The sequence below is a fragment of the Girardinichthys multiradiatus genome, chromosome 12, assembly GCF_021462225.1.
Source record: "Girardinichthys multiradiatus isolate DD_20200921_A chromosome 12, DD_fGirMul_XY1, whole genome shotgun sequence".
Taxonomy (NCBI): domain Eukaryota; kingdom Metazoa; phylum Chordata; class Actinopteri; order Cyprinodontiformes; family Goodeidae; genus Girardinichthys; species Girardinichthys multiradiatus.
The window spans coordinates 52930244-52952174 of NC_061805.1; the positions used below are offsets into that span (position 1 = coordinate 52930244).

The 21931-nt window shown below is 41.1% G+C and overlaps 1 protein-coding gene across 1 annotated transcript; it reads left to right on the plus strand.

Annotated features, from left to right (window-relative positions):
* Positions 1 to 417: 417 nt before the first annotated feature.
* On the plus strand, positions 418 to 14805 carry LOC124878254 (polyunsaturated fatty acid lipoxygenase ALOX15B-like). Its single transcript, XM_047382118.1, has 15 exons — positions 418 to 1045; positions 1123 to 1311; positions 1732 to 1936; positions 2069 to 2150; positions 3208 to 3330; positions 3409 to 3512; positions 3787 to 3953; positions 4047 to 4190; positions 6316 to 6519; positions 6726 to 6812; positions 6899 to 7068; positions 7409 to 7530; positions 7617 to 7717; positions 10751 to 10921; positions 14264 to 14805. Exons 2-15 carry the CDS (start codon positions 1162 to 1164, stop codon positions 14441 to 14443), a joined length of 2010 nt encoding a protein of 669 aa, XP_047238074.1. The 5' UTR covers positions 418 to 1045; positions 1123 to 1161; the 3' UTR covers positions 14444 to 14805.
* Positions 14806 to 21931: the final 7126 nt, after the last annotated feature.

Here is a 21931-nt window from a genome sequence, read left to right on the forward strand (position 1 = left end):
CGTCTTAAAGCACTTCACAAAGTCAGGTTCATACATTCCAATTAATCCTAACCATTGAACAGTGCAGTCGGAGTTAGCCTTTTATTCAAATTGGATAAAAAGTTTTTCTATCTAAGGAAACCCAGCAGATTGAATCAGCTGAAGGCTTTTAACTGCATTTTGTGGACATCCTGATAGTAAAGAATTACAATAGTCCAGCCTTGAAGTAACAAATGCATGGACTAGTTTTTCAGCATCACTCCTGGACAGGATATTTCTAATTTTGGCAATGTTCTGGAGGTGAAAGAAGGAAATCTTAGAAACCTGTTTAATATAGGATTTAAATGACATGTCCTAGTCAAAGTTAATACCAAGGTTTTTTACTTTATTACCGGAGGTCAATTTAATGCCATCCAGGTTAAGTGATTGACTAAGCAGTTTCTTTTTTAAAGACTCCGGTCCAAAGACGACAACTTCTGTCTTGTCTGAATTTAGAAGCAAAAAATTTAAAGTCATCCAAGTTTTTATATCTTCAAGACATGCTGGTGTTTCCCCCATCATGCCTGACAACCTGCACTAAACAACTGGACTCGTTCTTATACAACGTAAAACCCTGGCCTTGTCAGCAAGATCTGGTTCATTGTGTAAAGGACATAAAGATGGTGAAAGTTCTTTTATCCAAACATGCATATTAAACAAATAGAGAGGAACATTAATGTGTGTTCTCTTTGTGTTTCTCTTTATTTTGAACCCAGTCCCTGGAACCTCTGAAATTCTCTAGAAAAGTGGGAGTGTGGAAACCAGTTTAGGATTGCTACAAGAAACTGTAGTTGTTGGTCAAACCTGCTTCTAGTTGCGTAAATGTTTCATAGAATACGTTTTCAGTTGTGATTTGGGGGCGTTCTTTGGTATTTCTGCTGCAGTGTTTATCTAGATCTAGATTATCAACCTGTTTCGAACAGTTCCCTCCCACAAGAACTCAGTGGATAAAAAGGCTAACCTAAAGCCTGGTCTCATATCAGCAAGAGCAGATCTTTACAAGATCATCTTGGTCAGGTTGACACAGGTAAGAGGTATTTTTTGGACAAACGGCATAATATTTATGGAAGCTGTGGTTTCTCTTAAATTAATGTTGCTTCTCAGTTGTTTTGCCCTCAGGATTCATCTGGTCTCTAAGAAAAGATGGAGGTGGCATACAAAGTAACCGTGCACACAGGAGATGCTGTTCATTGCAGCACTTTCCAGAATGTCTTCATCACTATCGTGGGCACAGATGGTCGGAGTAAAGACACAAAGCTCCACAGCCTTTCTCCATTCTCCCACAAAGGAAAAGTAAGGCTGAGAAAATCAATCCTCATCTTAAAGCACGTTGCATGTTTAATTTTATGCTTAATGTTTTACTGCTTCTTTTGCTATGTCCTTGTTTTAATTGTTTTAAACGGCACTGTTCTGTTTTATTATTTTTATCCCTCTTTTAACTGCTCAGCACTTTGAAAGTGCTTAACAAATACATTTATTGTATTTATGATTATTATTATTATTGGGTTTTAAAATGTTTAAGCCCTGAGAAGCTGCCACCTTCAGCCAAAGCAAGAATTTATACAATGAACCTCAGATTTTTTGTATTTTTTCATTTCCACTGTGGTTCTGTACAATGGTTCTGTTTGGTCCACTTGGTTGAAGTTTTTCCTCAACCACTGGGACAAGTTAGTTTAACATGAGCTGAGATTTGAGAGGTTTTCATTGTTTCAGGGTTTAACCTTTGAGGTGAAATGCACCAAGCCCCTTGGTGGACTTTTAGTGATCATCCTTAGGAAAGAGCACCATGACTGGCTCCCAAACCACCCATGGTTTGCTGCTAAGTTGGAAGTGAAATCTCCAATTGGAGACATCTTCCAGTTTCCGATCTACAAATGGATCACTGACTGCAAGCAGCACTATTTCAAGGAAGGATCAGGTTCGTCCATCTTAAACACATTTCACTTAGCAACCAAAAAATAGACTGACAATATGAGGAAGCTGAATACATTTCCAACAAACCTCACTGAAGATTTTATTAAAACTGCTTCTGTTGTATTTCCATTCTTAGCTGTGATTCCCACTCAAGATCAACATCCCATTATCAGGACATGTTGTACGAACGATATTGAGGAGCAACAGGGACTGTACTGGTAGGATCCCCATCCATCCATCCATCCACTCATCCATCCATCCATCCATCCATCCATCCATCCATCCACTCATCCATCCATCCATCCATCCATCCATCCATCCATCCATCCATCCATCCATCTATCCATCTATCCATCCATCCATCCATCCATCCATCCATCCATCCATCCATCCACTCATCCATCCATCCATCCATCCATCCACTCATCCATCCATCCATCCATCCATCCATCCATCCATCCATCCATCCATCCATCCATCCATCCATCCATCCATCCATCCATCCATCCATCCATCCATCCATCCATCCATCCATCCATCCATCCATCCACTCATCCATCCATCCATCCATCCATCCATCCACTCATCCATCCATCCATCCATCCATCCATCCATCCATCCACTCATCCATCCATCCATCCATCCATCCATCCATCCATCCACTCATCCATCCATCCATCCATCCATCCATCCATCCATCCATCCATCCACTCATCCATCCATCCATCCATCCATCCATCCATCCATCCATCCATCCATCCATCTATCCATCTATCCATCCATCCATCCATCCATCCATCCATCCATCCATCCATCCACTCATCCATCCATCCATCCATCCATCCATCCACTCATCCATCCATCCATCCATCCATCCATCCACTCATCCATCCATCCATCCACTCATCCATCCATCCATCCATCCACTCATCCATCCATCCATCCATCCATCCATCCACTCATCCATCCATCCATCCATCCATCCATCCACTCATCCATCCATCCATCCATCTATCTATCCATCCACTCATCCATCCACTCATCCATCCATCCATCCATCCACTCATCCATCCATCCATCCATCCATCCATCCACTCATCCATCCATCCATCCACTCATCCATCCATCCATCCATCCACTCATCCATCCATCCATCCATCCATGTGATATAGAGTTAGTATTGTCACTGGATGGTACCACAATGTTCACTAATCCTGTAAACAGACCTGCTTTTTGGTTTTCTAAGATCACTGATCCCTTCTCTACTCATCTTAGCTGGACTCAGGATGAAGAAGGATTACCGCTCCACATGAATGCAGGGACCGTTAGTTCATTGCCTCTTGATGCACGTTTCTACATCACCAAGGACATAGAGATGATCTACACTGCAGCTAAAGCGTAAAGATCTCTCTCTCTGGTTTTACCTACTATGTCAAATGTCCTCTGTTTGGTAAACTTACTATTTTCATTGTTTAGAATTGCAGAGCTGAAACTGAAAGAGTGGCTTGAGTGGAAGGATAAGTGGACTAATATTGAAGAGATTCAATATTTGTACAGCTGCCATCGCACTGAAATCTCAGGTATTGAATCATCACTGATTCCATTTCTGCTTCTACTAGACACTTCATCCTTCATACCTAATACCTACTGCTGATTTGTTTGCTCCCACTGTAAGCTGACCTCATAATAATCTGTTAGATGTCACACAACATCACATTGTTTGGATGTTGTCGTTGAATCTAATTGAGAAAGGTTCAGTGATAGCATTTCATATTTTGGCAGGAGGTCCTGTGTAGTGTGATCAAATTTAGGTAGCAATTTTGCTTCTCTGCTAAAACATTCAAGTTTTTCCAGATTATGTCCATGACCACTGGAAGGAGGACTCGTTCTTTGGCTACCAGTTTCTGAATGGAGTCAACCCGATGGTGATCCAGCGCTGTCAATCTCTGCCTGCAAACTTTCCTGTCACTGATAGGATGGTCTTTAAGGACGGTAAACAGTGTCTGGAAGATGAGATGAAGGTGATCATCTGACATCGTATGGTGGTGGTCCATGGGTATTTAGACTATTAAAAATCCTGGCAACTTTTACTTTCTCCTGAAATGTTCAAACAGAATGGCAACATCTTCCTGTGTGACTACAAGATTCTGGATGGAGTGAAAGCAAACATCATAAAAGGGAAGCAGCAGTACCTGGTGGCTCCTCTTGTTCTGCTCCACAGAACTCCTGATGACAAACTGATGCCGATTGCAATACAGGTGAGATCAGCAGTTAAATGCACCTAGTTCCAAACTATGGTAATACTTTACACATCTGTCCATTTGCCATCAAAGTGGCACTAAGTCTTCTATACATGGATTGAAGCATTCAAAGGGAGGAATCTTTCACCATTCCTCTTTGTGCAGCTTCTCTGGATAGTCCAGATTCCTGGGTCCTCTTCTATGGATCTTATCTACAGGATTGGTTCTGGGGGCCAAGATGGAAGATCGTTGATTTAGTTTATGCTGAACCATTTTTTTGTTGAGGGTTATATCTATACATCTATTGTACAGCACTACATCAAGCTCGATGACCCCCTAAGTCTCAATGCTGCATTGATGTTCCTCTATTATTTTTCTATTATTTAATTCATAAGTTTAGTTCTTCCTCGTTGTCCATTGTGGCCATTATTTATTAATTGATCGAACTTTCAATTTATCATTGGCTTACTATCCTTTTCTTTGTTTTGTAGTTCAGTTAAGTGCTTATTGGCTCATATATTGTGGCTGTAAGGTTAGTAAAAGTCGTCAGTGCTTGCTGTTTCCAAATCTCCCGTTTCCCTCATGGTCCGATAATACAGCCGCCTCGGGCTGGTCTTCACTGGGACAATACCTGACAGACCAAAATTATTTTGGCTAAAATTAAATGTCCTGTTGAGGTAAAATAATTCTACCAGATATAATAATACAGCCTCAACCTCACCCCAGTCCAGATGTGGTGAGAAAGAACAGAAAATTAAGATTAACACAAGTTTAATTTGGTAAATAAGTCCAATGGTTTCCAATGCATAATTAAATACAAAAAGAATGATACAAAGAAAGAAAAATTACCTAAGGCCTTAGGGAGACCTCGGGTCAGCAAAGCTTAGGCTGTATTCACCGAGTGATCTGTCTGACCATAAATGTTAAAACGTTTTATACCTTTACTTCAAAGTTGACTGACTGACCCTCCCCTCCAAGAATTATTTATAAAGTCTGTGTCGGCGCTGTAAATTAGCCAACCCCCATGTGAATACTTTATTATCTATACCATGCCCAACAGCCGACATTTATTGCTTTACTGCCCATACAGTCTGGCATTTACTGCCCACAGCTGCTGGGAACATCCTAACCTGGGGTTCACCCTTGCTCCAGCCTGAAGCCTGCTGTGACCCTGTGACTTCTTTCCCCAAAGCTCACACATGTTAAATCTCAGTTTTATGCTTATACATGCAGACTGAACACATAGTATGAAACTAAATGATTTTAATTCTCAACAGTCCAAACTTTGTTCATAATTTTGTTAATACTTATTTATCAGTATAACGCCCTTGAAGCATGTCCAGACACAAGTGGTTTCCTCCGACTGATGAATTTATTCAAATTTGAGACGTGAAAACCTTAAGAATACACAAAGACAAAACAACTATTAACTCTTATCTCTTAACTCTTCATTTTAAGACATAACTCAATATTAAACGCTTGTACGCATATCAGAAAACAAAATATAGATATAAAACAGAAACATGGCTGTGTGCTGCCAAAGTAATTAGGTTCGTTTCTTCCTTTCAGCTTCTTTAAATGTCTTTAGCAATCCTCAGTGTAAAACTACACATAATAAAACTAAGTGATACGAACCAGAAGCATCAAATAAATGTGTCATTTAAAATTATAGTGATCAATAGGGGCTAATAGAGAAACATTAATTTTATAAAACATGTTTGGGGGTGGTAAGTTTAGGGTTAGGTTTAACCCTATGCTAACCCTAACCCTGCACCCGTAACATTTTAAAAACACAATCATTTCTTAACATGCTAAATTAGTCACTACTGGATACATGTATTCAAATTAAAATGTCGATTTTTCTTATGCTTAGCATTTATTTTATGTTTCAGTTATGCATCATTAGAAGAGGAGGGGTCAGCAGGTGCAAAAATGCTGTATTTCTGATAACTGAGGTCAGATTACAAGTCCAGGCTCCAGACTGCATTTAGATGCATCACTACCTAGATCTGCCTTGACTCTTTCCTTTGTTTAACACTAGCTCATCATGCATTTAATAAGCATCTTCAAAACCATTACCCATCAGTCGGGTAATCAAATGAAAAGAAAAGATTGAACCTAATCTCCTGTACTCATCCTGCAGCTGAAGCAGACTCCAGCAGAGGACAACCCCATCTTCCTCCCCACTGACTCGGAGTGGGACTGGATGTTGGCAAAAACTTTTGTGAGGAATGCAGATTTTAACCTGCATGAACTCAATGCTCACCTGCTGCGCACCCACCTGCTGGCTGAAGTGTTCACAGTGGCTCTGCTGCGCAACCTTCCCATGATGCACCCTCTCTACAAGGTACCCGGAGCTCATTGGTCATATTGGTCTTGCTGTGCATGTGTAACAATGATCAATTCTAATTCATTGTGGCTTTAATTCTTGCTTTGAGCCAGAAGGATCTATTAGTTGGGCTGTTATTACCCAGGATGCAAGAATAAATTCACTACATAAGATGTGCTACTAGAAGGTGAGCTGCTTAGTTACTAACAGGAGATCTGTTTCAGCTTCTCGTGCCTCACACTCGCTACACTCTGATGATCAACTTGTTGGCACGAAAACTTCTCATCTCTGAGGATGGCATTTTCACCAAGGTATGTAAGGAGGAGAAAACACAGAATCATGGACCATGTTCACACTTTGTTTATCAGATCACAGACTCTCACTGTCTCCTACATAGTTTGCATCTTCTGGTGGAGAAGGTATGTTCACCATCCTGCGGAGGGCGCTCTCCTCTATAACATACAGTTCTCTCTGCTTACCAGATGACATCTCTGACCGTGGGCTCAAAGACATGCCCAACTTCTTCTACAGAGATGATGGACTGGAGCTGTGGAACATCATCTACAGGTTCTACAGACTGTTTGTTTTTAGCTCTGCGCTAGAATATGTCAAGGTTTCTATGTAAAATCAGTTCATTCTGCAACTACAACTAAGAAAACTAGAAGAGTAGATAGATAGGAAATGTATTTTTTTCTCAGTGAGGAAACGCATAACACTAGCCATCATGGTCTGGTTGTGGAATATTTATTTTCAGTTAAACTTAGATATTTGAGTTTAGAGACGATTTCCACAAAACCAAAACTTTATTCCAGGTTCATCAGATTATCTGAACCTGATTGCTGCCTGGCTTTTAACTGCTGTGTAGACTGAAAACTGCAGCTTGAAATAATCCTGAATCTTCCAAAAGCTTTGTGCAGGGAACCCTCAGCTACTACTACAAGAACGATGAGATGGTCAAGGAGGACAACTTTCTGCAGGCATGGATCTGTGAAATATTTGAATTTGGATTTCTTTGTGAGGAAAGCACAGGTGGGCAGATGTTTTAATGCTGGGTCTAAAGCTCCACATTCTCACTATGAACATGAATGTATTTAATTTCCTTCTCTAATTTTCAGGTATTCCAACAGAACTGAACACTGTGGATGAGCTGCTGAAGTTTGTCACCATGGTGATCTTCACCTGCTCAGCACAACACTCAGCTGTGAACACTGGACAGGTAAACTGCTCTAACCCAGAAATACAAAGAAGGCTTAAGTTCAGGGAGGTAGTGACAATCATCTGCTCCCATGGGAGTACATCCTTCCCAGAGGTTGCTGAAGTAGTTAAAAAGCTCCCTGGTGGCAGGTTGCTAGGAGAATCAGGTTTCTGAACACTTTGGGGTTGTCTTGGTTGGAACGCCTATCCAGTTTGCATGGAGGACTGGGACCAGAGTGGTGGTCCTGGTTTTTAAGAATGGGGATCAGAGAGAGTTTTCCAAGTATGGAGCAAAGAAACTTCTCTGAGGGAAAGTTTATTCTAGCTTGTTCAAACTTATGACCCTTTTCCACTGGCTCTATTTAGGTCTTTTGGTTCCACTCCACTCAGTCTCACTCCACTCGGCACGGAACCTGTTGTGTCTCCATGGACCCACTAATGGCTAGGGTTCTGGCTTGAAGCCCCCCGTGTCATGCATGAGCGGCTATTTACATCAGTATGACATTGTCACATTAAAGTAATTTGCGAGAAGCGCTAAAAAATAATAAATAAATAAACAGAAAATATTTACAAATACTCGTACTCGTCGACGTCCGCTTCCTCCGGGACCAGGTCGCGGGGGCACCAGACTCAGCAGAGACGCCCAGACGTCCCTCTCCTCAGACACCTCCTCCAGCTCCTCCAGGGGGAGCCCAAGGCGTTCCCAGACCAGCCGAGAGACATAGTCCCTCCAGCGTGTCCTGGGCCTCCTCCCGGTGGGACGTGCCTGGAACACCTCCCGAGGAAGGCGTCCAGGAGGCATCTGGTATAGATGCCCGAGCCACCTCAACTGGCTCCTCTCAATGTGGAGGAGTAGCGGCTCTACTCCGAGCTCCTCACCCTATCTCTAAGGGAGTGCCCGGCCACCCTATGGAGGAAGCTCATTTCAGCCGCTTCTATCCATGATCTCGTTCTTTCAATCATCTAAGTGCAGATTTAGGAGGGACAGTTTGAGATTCATCCTAACTGCTGAGGAGTTGATGGACGTTTGGCTATCAAGTCCGTGGGGTTTGTGGATCTGGAGAAGGCTCATGACTGTTTCTCAATGTACTTTGTCGAGGATGCTGCCAGAGTAAAGGGTGTTAGCAATTGAATGGCTTTCTGGTCATTGTCTTCTCAGCAGACAAAGGCTGGACTCCATTAGGGTTGCCCCTTGGCCCTAGTCCAGTCAGGGGTGTTCAAGGACAGAATCTTGAGGTGTAGTCGTGGGTTTTGCTGTTCTGTTCAGGACATGATATTCAATATGTATTTGAGTGGTCTGCAGCTGAATATGAAGCACCTTGGATGACAGTCATCTCCTCTTACTTTGAGGCCATGTTCTCAAACACAAAAAGGTGGTCTGCTCCCTCTGGTTCTGGTGTCCGACTCTGCCTCAAGTGGAGGACTTCCAGAAACCTGGTGTGATGGTAGCATCGAATTGGAGATGGACCAACAGGTTGGCTGGCAGGGTAGTCATGCTGGCATTGCTGTGGTCTGTGTTGGTGAAGTAGGAGCTGAGAACACAAACAGAACTCTCAATTTACCCATCTGTCTGGGTTCTGCCCTGTCACCTGTCCCAGGAAAAACTGGTGAGTAGAACAAGAGAGAAAAGACCCAGAATCCAAGCAGCTGAATGAGCTTCCTCTGTAGGATGGCCAAGCCCTGCCTTGGAGATAGGGTGAGGAGCTCCATCATCTCCCAGAGGTAGCTCAGAGTAGAAGTCAGGTACCTTTTCTGAAGGTTTTCTTACCTATTCATAGGAGATCCCAGTCCAGAACCAGAACTAGCTTAAGCGAAACACCTTAGGATCCCTCAGAATGAGATGCAGAGGGATGTCTGTGTACTGTTACCCTGGTAACCTGATCTCAGATACGCACTTTTTATGGAGCTCTTTTCATACAATGTGAAGACAATGCAAAGATCTTTATAAAACAGGAGTCAATGAGAGACAAACAAGCACAAAACCAACAAACAAAAAATAAAGAGCTCAATAAGGATACATGTGCTTGGAGAAAGGAGAAAGTACAGAAATGTGTAATTCATTGAGGTGATGAGGCCACCTCTGGCTGCTTTTAATGTCTCTCTGGAGACATTTTAAAGTGTGGGACTTTATAGGCCACCTTGGGATGCAGTCTGTGAGGACTCTCTGAAGTTTCACCAGCCAGCCTAGGTCCAATAGTTTATCCACCAAAATGTTTGTAAAGGTTCTGTGTTCAGTGCATCTTGAAGAGTTATGTTTCCTCACCATAAAATAAAGTTGGGAGGACAGCTTCTCTACAGTGAAGGCAATTCTTTCATTTATATGGGTCCAGCAGAAACAACAAATGGAAGCTAGTTGTGCTAGTACATGTCTGGAGTACCATGCTGGGAACTCTGGTTTGACTGCCAGCCTCAGATTGCAGAGGTCCGGTTCGTTGGTTTGGACTAACGGGGGTTAGAATCTGCTTTAGCATGATGAGCCTCCATGTTGAGGTCAAGTGTCAGCAGAAGTAGTGTTGTTAAGTCTGCCATTTCACTTTGTCACGGTCCTTAGATAATATGAGCTCACTGTCTGTTATAAAAGGTTGTTAAAAAACTAAAGCTAAGTTGTCTCAGTCGATACCAGCCAGAAATGACATTTTCAATAAAACATTGTTGCTCATACTTCCCCATTCCTCCAGTAGCTGGATATTCATTATCTGTGGTTTATGATCACAATGAACCCAAATCAAAGAAACATGAACAGTGTTCAATCATTTACTTATTGCAAGTAATAGTGCAGCATTATTATGTGATGCTTTCCAAACATTGTGCACCCCAAAGGTGCACACCTCCACCAATCGATAGATTATCAAATATCAGGCGGGATCATTTCCTGCTGCTTATAAAATGAATTAAATTAAAGGTGTTAATGGACAAACTGATTTCTTGATCTGAAGGATGGCTTATCAGAGGATTATGTTTAACATTTACTATCAGTTAAATAAATATGCCAAATTCTGCGCATTATGCACCTGAAATGGATTGGTGTCTCATATGTGGGATTTTGCTCCTGCAGTACGACTTCATCGGCTGGATGCCCAACACCCCGGTCTCCCTGGAACGTCCACCACCATCCAGAAAGGGAGAAGCCACGGAGGCCACCCTGTTGGACACATTTCCTAAAGTTGACACTACAGTGAATGGGATGGCAGCAGTTTGGCTACTCAGCAAGCAGTCCTCCGACTCTGTAGGTGGCCATAGCTTTGTTAACATGTATCTCCTCTGCTGTAGTTTCTTAACATTGAGGCCCCCAGCTACACTATATTTTTATACCAAAAACGTAGCTTCACTAACTTGAGATTAGCTTCGCTAACGCTAAACAGAAAACAAATAAGCTGAAGCTAACACTAACTGCTAACTCCTAGGATGACTATCAGTCAGTCTGCGTCACATGTCTCCGTCTCCTTTAAGTTTAAGACTGGTGGGATTGACGCAAACCTGTTGATGTTAGTTTGATTCTAATGTTTTGGTTTGAATGTCATTTGTGGTAATTCAGCCAATCCAAACCAGAGTTATAGCCCTGCGTAACAGGGGGACACAAGGCGCATGACACTCTGGAAATACAGGATTTTAGCGTTCAACTTATCCTTAGCTGTAGAAACAAAGTAGTCCTGCAGGTGAGGCCATGGTTTCTGACACTCCGGGCTCTGAGTGATCTCTTCCTCACCCACAGTCGTTGCAGATTCCTCAACAAGCCATTCATCCTTAGGCCAGACAAACGTGTTGTTTTTACCTTCCAAACTTGAAGAATATCCTATCACTTCAGCTTTAAATTAACTTCAGCTCAAAGCTGCCTTCAGCTAGTTGCAGCGCGTTGCACAATGACATCTTGTCATGTGAACACGTATTTAGCCAATAGCCCAACCGACTCTTTGAGACATGCGCACAACAGAAAGAAACAAAGTAGCAGACTTAGAGTTGGTGAAGTCTAATGTAGCAGAAGCTAAACTGTCCACTAATGGTTTCCAAATTTAGCGAAGATGCTTATCTGCTATTAGCTGTTAGCAGCAGTAGCAATTCAATTCAATTTTATTTTTATACACAACACATGTCGCCTCAAGGTTCTTCACAACAGTCAGGTTCATACATTCCAATTAATCGTAACCATTGAACAGTTCAGTCAGATTCAGTTATTTATTCAAATTGGATAAAAAGTTTTTCTATCTAAGGAAACCCAGCAGATTGCATCCAGTCAGTGACTTGCAGCATTCACTCCTCCTGGATGAGCATGTAGAGACAGTGGACAGTCACTGGTGTTGACTTTGCAGCAATCCCTCATACTGAGCATGCATGTAGCGACAGTGGAGAGGAAAAACTCCCTTTTAACAGGAACAAACCTCCAGCAGAACCAGAACCAGGCTCAGTGTGAGCGGCCATCTGCCACGACTGACTGGGGGTTTGAGAGAACAGAGCAGAGACACAAAGAGAACAAAGAAGCACTGATCCAGGAGTACTTTCTATGGGAAGGAAAAGTAAATGTTAATGGATGTAGCTCCTTTAGTCGTTTCATCTAGAAAGAAAGAACAGATAAACTCTGAGCCAGTTTTCAAGGTTAGAGTCTGAAAGAGAGAACATAGAGTTAGTTACAGTAGAAGCTCAGTCAGTAGCTATGTCTAGGAGAGAGAAAGGGTTAAACACTAAAAGACAGGGCCATGTGGATCATCTGTAGAAGGTGAGCATTAAGTTGTTGCCAGCAGAAGCTCGGACGATTCCCCTCTCCAGAAAGGTGTCACAGGTAGACACAGAGTCAGGTCAGGTGTAGCTTCTAGGAAGAGAAAAGAGAGAACAAAGTTAAAAGATGAAATAACAGCAAATAATGCAAAATTGGAGAGTAGTAGGAGAATGTAGCGAAGAGGGTGAAAGTGGTCATTATGTCCTCCAGCAGCCTAAGCCTATAGCAGCATAACTACAGAGATAACTCAGGATAAACTAAGCCACTCTAACTATAAGCTTTATCAAAAAGGAAAGTTTTAAGCCTAGCCTTAAAAGTAGACAGGGTGTCTGCCTCACGGACTAAAACTGGGAGCTGGTTCCACAGGAGAGGAGCCTGATAACTAAAGGATCTGCCTCCCATTCTACTTCTAGAGACTCTAGGAACCACCAGTAAACCTGCAGTCTGAGAACAAAGTGCTCTGTTAAGAACATATGGACCAATCAGATCTCTGATGTATGATGGAGCTAGATCATTAAGGGCTTTATATGTGAGGAGGAGAATTTTTAATTCTATTCTGGATTTAACAGGGAGCTAATGAAGGGAAGCTAAAATAGGAGAAATATGATCTCTCTTTTTAATTTTCATCAGAACTCTTGCTGCAGCATTTTGAATCAGCTGAAGGTTTTTAACTGCATTTTGTGGACATCCTGATAGTAAAGAATTACAATAGTCCAGCCTTGAAGTAACAAATGAATGGACTAGTTTTTCAGCGTCACTCCTGGACAGGATATTTCTAATTTTGGCAATGTTCTGGAGATGAAAGAAGGAAATCCTAGAAACCTGTTTAATATGGGATTTAAATGACATGTCCTAGTCAAAGTTAACACCAAGGTTTTTACTTTATTATCAGAGGTCAATTTAATGCCATCCAGGTTAAGTGATTGACTAAGCAGTTTCTTTTTTAAAGACTCCGGTCCAAAGACGACAACTTCTGAGATTTTCCTGATTTCCTCCTTTTAGATTATTTTTTAATCTATTCAGTTTTGGCCGTGGGCGAGACACTGTCTTAATAGGGTAATGGGTCGGTAGCCGTACAGAAGCTGCAGAGAGGAGTGTTGAACTACGACCCTGCTTCCTTTTCTGGACCCTGAGTTCTCAGAGTTTTGGAGAACCGACCCATTTGGCCAGATTCCCAGCCCACCACTCCTTATTTTTCTTCTCCGTGTTTCAACAGATCTGCATCTACTCTGTCTGGGGGGTTCTGGTCAGAAACACTGTAATACGTGTGCTTAGCCATCAGGTGGTGATGACGTTAACTCCATCAGAATAAAAAGAAGAAGATCCTGAGTATGACTAATGCAGCGTTAGGCTAAACTTTCTCCCAGAAGGGTTGGAGTCAGTCTTTTCTCTGAACCTGTTCAGTCTTTATTGTCTGTTCATGTTTGAAGCTCAGTGGGAACTGATGAGCAAACAGCTCCTTTATGGCTCTCATTTCCATCATAATAGTCATGCAAAAAGTGGAGCTCATTGTTGTTCCATATTTCCACATATCCAGTCTACATGTTTAGCACCACCAACAGAGTTTGAACTCCTGTTAGAAAAATATCACTTTTTCCATCAGAAACGTTGTTTATGTGCAACAGAGTAGAAAATATCTGTGTTAATATGAACAGAACCTCAGTTCTACTCAGCCATGTTGTGTTTGGTGCATGAAAGCTTTCCGACTATGTGCATTAATACAGAAGGTATTACCATCTGTCACCATCACCACAAAATATCCCAGGAGGAGTTTTAAATTAACCTTTGACTTATTGAAATAATCCGTTTCTGTAAACAATGATGAAACCAGACTGAATGTGTCTCTGATGTTAACAGGAGGATCTCGGAAACTACCCAGAGCAGCGCTTCACTGACGATGTTCCCCTGCAGAAGATAAAGACCTTCAAAGAGCAACTTAATAAGCTGAGTCTGAAAATCAACGAGAGAAACAAACATCTTGAGCTGCCATACCCATACCTGGACCCGAAGGTGGTGGAAAACAGCGTGAGCGTTTAAGGCTCGGTTCCTTCCAGGGTTGCGGCTAAAGTCAGCCTGAATAGCAGAGCATGGTTCAGTTTAGGGTGTGGTTCTGATCTGGTAGAGGACACTGCTGGGTGCTGGTCTTGTATTCTAGGAAACATCAATGTTTTTGTTTGTAATAAAATCATCTTGTTTCTGAATGTGTGTGGGAAACCTCAGAATGAGCAGAAATGGAAAGTGGTATCTTTGAAGTTGAACTTTTGATACCTGTTTTTGATTCTGATTTAGGGCAAGGGTTGTAGTTTTTAGTCTTGTACCTTTTTGTTTTTTAGAGATTTTTAAACCTGCATGTTTGCATTTTCCTAATGGCTTTTGGACAATAAAAGATATTTCTAATAGATTTTGTTCTCTTTTATTTTTCTAAAAACCAGGATATTTAATGTCTGTTCGGTTTGCTTGGTACCAGAATGATTTTATACCTCCAGTAGTATGTCTTAGATGTGGGTGAGTTTCTCATCCTAAACTAAACTGCAGCTTGATTCATGGATTTGATGCAGAATCTTGTCTGAAATGTAGTTTTGACGAAAATTCAGACTGAAAGACTCACCTCCATCATCGGCTCCGGCCAACAACTTCTCCATGCGTCTTTCCTCCATCCAATCAGCGTCAAATCCGCATGTCTCTTCAGTCAATCACCATCTGACGCTTCGCTTTTAAGGACCTTCGGCCATGGATCTCCTCGCCCGTCAGCTGAGCTTGTCCCTCCTCCGCGCCACCTCCACCATCTTCCTTCCCATCTCCTCCCGGCTTCCTCACTTCCCCTGGCCTCCAATCCACCATCAGTTTCGGGTCCCGGGGGGGGGAAGACATCTTTAATTCTAAGCCTAAAATGTACATCTAAGCTCACACCATTCTCAGCATTCATGTCTTCCTCCGGGGTCCGAGTGCCAAAGAAATAACCACGTAATCGTGTATCGATAAACTTTTCTAATTGCCATCTTTGTGCTCTTTGTGAGTCTTTTCAGGTTGAAATAATATTCATATTTTCTTTAAGTAATTCAAATAGCATGCTGAACCTGATAAATGGTTTCATCTGAGTCTGTCTGGGCTTCATTAGGTTTCAAGTTCTGAATGTAAACCGGCACCATTATCACCACTCTGGTGTAAATCAGTGTGGTCTATCAGAAAGACCTTGCTGTCAGGTTCAGAACCACATCTGGAGTTCCATCTAACAACTTAAATGATTAAAAGTTGCAGCTCTCCCAGCAGAGAGTTCTAAATAGGAGCTAGCATGAGTGGGCGGAACATGCATACCATTCACAGTGTAGGTCAGTTCTGTATGGACTAGAACCTGCTCACACTGTAGCACCACCACCAAAGGCTCCTCTGCTGACAACAGCGGCTGATGCATAGAGCTCTCCTTGATGTCTCCAACATCGTTGGAGCATCATTTCTGTTCAGTGTGAATCGACCTTCATCAGAGAACAGCACTGAGGTCCATTGGTCCCTGGTCCAGTGTAGATGCTCCCTGGTCCATGCAAAAAGAGGCTGCCTGCGCCTGGAGGTGTGTTCAGGTACCCTTGCAGGTCGTCTAGTACTCAGACCACGCTGATGGAAACGGTTTCTAATGGTCTGATGTTACACCTGGGTTCCTCTCACCTTCCTTCAATGTGCCTGGAGCTGAGTGGCATTCACTATCCGGTTCTGCAGGGTTCTGTTTGCAATGAAGAGGTCATCAGTGTGGGATGTGGCCAAATGATGTCCACTTCTATGTGTTTCTGTGACTCCTCCAGTCTCTGTTTCAACCTGCTGGTGACTCTCTGTGACTCTAAACTCTGTGGACACCTCCCTCTGAGAAGATCCTGTTTATGGCGAGATTCTGATGATCAGATGTTAGGTGTGATCTTGGTCTCATGATGTCAGAATGTGAACAGCGTGATGAGGAGGACTGTTTAGATACCAACTCTGATCGAACCAGGACATTTATTGGTCCATTCATGGATCAAACACCTGCTGGGAGTTTTTCCGTTTAGCTCCTTGTTGGAGAACAGCAAGTTCTGCAAAAAGTACTGAAACATTGAACAGTTGGACATGAGCATTCAGAAGGTCAGAGAAGTTCACATTAGGTAAAGGTCAGAGTGCATTTTAGGTTCATCCTGAAAATTCACCAGAAAGCTGAATATCCCTACCTGTTTGTTTGTCTGTCCATCTCAAAGCAACATTCAGGGTCTGCCACCATTTTGTCAGGTCTGGAAGATCTGCAACGTTCATGCTGTAAAAACTAAAGACCATCACTAACTTTCCTGGATTTTTGGACATTTTGATCAATGAGTTCATTGTGATGTTTTATGATTTCTTAGGAGGCAACCCCATTTGAATGATCTCAGGAGGCGTCACTGAGAACATGACCCATGATCTTTGGTAGTCTTCACCTTTTCTTCTTTGGACATTTTTCCAGACGTTTTTTCTTGAAAACTTGAAGTTTTTGATTATTCGACCTGTCACCTGTCAAGTTCTTTTAATTCAAATGGAAACACCGAAGAGATCAGATCTTCTAGGAGGTAGCAAAGATCAACAACATGATTTGAAGCATCATTCCATTTCAAGGTAACAATCCTGTAGAAGTTGACCTTAAATGCAACAAATAAGAATGGGAAAATGCCTGCGTGTCACCTGTGCATCTGGAATTAAGCTACAGAGACCCGAGGGTTAACCTGGGGTCATTTAACCATAGATAGCTCTATAAAACAAGAACTAACTAAACAGATGCCTGGAAGGAGAAAATACTGTCGTTCAGAAGTTCAGCAGCAGACTCCCACAATGTGTAACCCTATGCCTATGTAGGCTGGAGGAGCCTGATGGTTTGTCTGATACTTCTCCTGTTTGGACAGCAATAAATACGTTTACTCACTAAGAGCAGTAGTAGTAACAGAGTCAGAAAGTCACTAAGAGGCCATTATTACATCTATTCATGACTTAAAAAATATCAAAGTAAATAGCATGCTGAAACACACAAAAAAGCTAGCATAAACCTGAGCTAATAAAAACCTTTTATCCTAACATTAGAAAACGATGGAGTGTGATTCTGTTTATTATTCCAATCGGCAAGAGAGGAATCTGTTGAATAAGGATGTAATGGTACACAGATTTTATGGTTTGGTATGTTTCCAGAATGCTTGAAACAAGAGAAACAAGCAAAAATGTTAACACTTGGACTTAATTTAGCAGCAAACAACAGATGTTAAAATGTCCTGACAATCATCCATCCAATGGAAACCTGTACGACTTGATCGAATCGACTGGAAAGAGCGTTGAGACGACATGTTGTGAATTGCCGCTATATAAACAAACTGAATTGAATTCCAGCTTTTCAAAAAATCTTATATAAGCATCTTAAGACAGTGGATGGAGGGATCATACAACATTCAAACTGGAAAATGTGGGAGGTTTGATAATAAAATCCTTTAATCAGTTTGGAGCAGTTTTGATAGTAGATACTGCGGTGTACAAGTTGTACTTGAACACACCATAGAAACACCTTATTACACAGACTCCACTCGGCATGGTACCGATGGCTGGTTGCAAGTCCGGTTGTCCCACCGTCTGCAGCAGTTGCTGCCATCAAGTGTTTGTGATAAATGGTACCGAGTCTTTAACATCACTGGAGGAGTTTTGGCCAACTTTGCTTTGCAGAATTGATTTTATAAAATAATATTCCTGAAGCTTTAGGAAAGGCTATCTAACCCTTTCCAGACTGATAGATGTCAATGTCTTTTTCTTCTGGTCCTGACTGTTTTTAGATCAGGACATGACGTGCTACTTTTGGAGACCTTTTAGCCTACTTCAGGTTGCCAGAGAGGCTCCACACCCTAAACAGTCGAGTCAATGAGAACAGAAACTTCTAGAACAATCATATAATTATTAATATAGAGATAAGATTAACTTTATCATCCCCCTAGTGGGAAATTAAATAGTTTCGGCAGCAGGACAGGTTAAAGGTCAACCTCTAGTAAGGTGATATTAGGAAGGATAAATAAATAATAGAAACAATAATAAATAACCATGAATAAAAAGAGAACAAAATTACAAACATTATAGAACAGAATTATTAAAATATTTACAGACTGTTAAATGCTTAAAAAATTAATTTGGAAAAACTCAAAAATATATCTAAATATTTATACATAAACAGAAAGTGTCTCCAACAGTCCAATAATCTGAGCTCTATATCCAGAGCAGGAAGATGTAAATGAGGTGAATCTGCTGTATTGTTCATGATGATGTCAGCAGCCTAAATGATCATCTCCAACATCTGTGGAGAAGTTCTCTGGTGCTGCTATCTCCTCTCTAGCTTCTGAATGCAGCAGGAACCAGAGCTGCTCAGAGCTGCTGTTTCTGGCTGTAGTCTGGGCGTGTGAAAAGTTCTCAAAATTCTTCTTCGGCCTGGACAGCTTCATTATTCAGACTGACCATGAGCCATTGGTCCCACTTTTTAATGTAAAGTACATTGATGCTGTACCACTCCGTTGCTAGTGACTGCTCCTTATGCACAAGCAGAAAATGTTCCAGGTAAACAGCTTGTTGTGGCGAAAACGCTTTCAAGACACCCGTCTGCAACATTGCACCTTGACATGGTAGATCTTTCAGCTGACATTAAGTCGCTGGAAGAGGCCACAGAATCAGCATGGCCAATGTCGAGCTCACGTCTGGGTCAGGTGAAAGAGTACACAAAAAATGACCCTGAGGTGCAACTGGTGATGCAGTTTGTGACAAACGGATGGCCAAAATATGCATCTAAAGTGCTTGAACATGCCAGGTCTTATTACACGGTGAAGGATTTCCTCTCTACCCTTTCCAATTTGCTCCTCTATGGTGATAGGATTGTCATTCCCAACTGCCTGAGGTCAGAGATAATGAAAGGACTCCATGATGGACACATGGGCATTATTAAATGCCATGAGCGTGCCAGGCAGAGCATCTGGTGGCCTGCTCTCTGCAGAAGTGGATTGAGCATTGTAAATATTGCCACAAAACCTTCCCAACATAGAGAAGTGCTCATGAAAACACATCTTCCAGTGAGGCCATGAGACAGAGTAGCTGTTGATATATGTGAAGTAGATAAAGGAAGATACCTAGTGGTAGAGGATTACCTCTCTAGATATATCGAGCTAGCATACCTCCCAGACACAAGTGCTACCGCACTGTCCCGCCTCAGCAACATTTTTGCCGGATGGCTAACTACCATAGTAACCAATAATGGGCCACAATTCAGTGGGCAACAGTTCGCAGAGGCATACGACTTTACGCATGTCACTACAAGCCTACATTTCCCACAGGCCAATGGAGCTGCAGAAAGAGCTGTGAGGACAGCCAAACACATTTTGAAGCAAACAGATCCGTCATTTGCTCTTCTCGGTTACAGACCTACAGTCATCCAAGCAACAGGATGTAGTACCACCCAACTGATGTTAGGTCATCAGTTACGAACTCCCATCCCGACACTTGAGGAGAAACTCCTTCCACAGCGGCAAATTGGCTTAGTGAAAGCGACCGACTCCAAAGCAAAGGCAGCCTATATGCGGCACTACAACAGACCACACTCCAGTTGCCCTCTTCCTCCACTTGCTCCATGCGACTGGTGCTGTCAAGCCTGACATCAAAAAGGGGAGGACTTCAACAGCCACCGCTCTTCACGAGCACGGAGACCCTAGATCCTACTTCATACAGACCAAGGACGGCATCCTGGATAGGAATAGACGTCACCTTTGTCTGTTGCCCCCACCTATTCACCAGTTTGATCTTGAGGGGAAGGAGGAGATGGATAATGAGGAACAATGTAATCCAGAGGAACATACACCCACCCAGGGACCAGTAACCCGTTCACCACTGTCACAACATCAAAAGGTCGCGAGGTGAAGAAACCGCTGCACCTCAAAGACTTTATCACTTAAAACGAGTTAATGCATAAGCTGTTGTGTTGCAAGCATTACTTGTTCTATACACCACCGGTGCAAAGAGGATTGGGTGGCGGACGAAGGTGGAGACTTCAGCGGCCCGATCCCCGAATGCTTAGGCTGGCTCTAGGGACGTGGAATGTCACATCGCTGGGGGAGAAGTAGCCTGAGCTTGTGCGGGAGGTCGAGAGATATTGTTAGGTATTATTTAGTCAACTCAGAGGTAAGAACGATACAGTCAGAGTTACTTGTGACAAGGGTAGCCCACTTTGCAGTGAAACTACTAAGTTTTTGACACCCTATCTCTTTATTTATATGCACAGTTCAACAGACAGTTCAAACAGGATGTATGTGTGTGTGACGGAAAGGAGGCTGGTTCACACAGAGATAACAATGATCTCACACACACAGGGAGGAAGGCATAGTGCAGGTGCCTTGCAACACAAGGTTTTTACATGAGTGATAACAAGTTTTTGCACCCATCCAACAGTCCCTCCTTTTATCACAAGTAAAAACATTTAATATAAAAACGAGTAAGAAAAATACTTTGTATGAGCGAAAACCCACGGACGGTAAACAGATTATATTTTGTGGGAAATACTCATACGGCCCCGCCGCCCTCGGCGACCATTAAAAGTTAAATGTTGATTAATACTTGAAATCATAAAAATAAAAGAATAATACTTGAAATCATAAAAATAAAATAATGATACTTGAAATCATAAAAATAAAATAATGATACTTGAAATCATAAAAATAAAAGAATAATACTTGAAATCATAAAAATAAAAGAATAATACTTGAAATCATAAAAATAAAATAATGATACTTGAAATCATAAAAATAAAATAATGATACTTGAAATCATAAAAATAAAAGAATAATACTTGAAATCATAAAAATAAAATAATGATACTTGAAATCATAAAAATAAAAGAATAATACTTGAAATCATAAAAATAAAAGAATAATACTTGAAATCATAAAAATAAAAGAATAATACTTGAAATCATAAAAATAAAAGAATAATACTTGAAATCATAAAAATAAAAGAATAATACTTGAAATCATAAAAATAAAATAATGATACTTGAAATCATAAAAATAAAAGAATAATACTTGAAATCATAAAAATAAAATAATGATACTTGAAATCATAAAAATAAAAGAATAATACTTGAAATCATAAAAATAAAAGAATAATACTTGAAATCATAAAAATAAAAGAATAATACTTGAAATCATAAAAATAAAAGAATAATACTTAAAATCATAAAAATAAAAGAATAATACTTGAAATCATAAAAATAAAATAATGATACTTGAAATCATAAAAATAAAAGAATAATACTTGAAATCATAAAAATAAAAGAATAATACTTGAAATCATAAAAATAAAAGAATAATACTTGAAATCATAAAAATAAAAGAATAATACTTGAAATCATAAAAATAAAAGAATGATACTTGAAATCATAAAAATAAAAGAATAATACTTAAAATCATAAAAATAAAAGAATAATACTTGAAATCATAAAAATAAAATAATGATACTTGAAATCATAAAAAT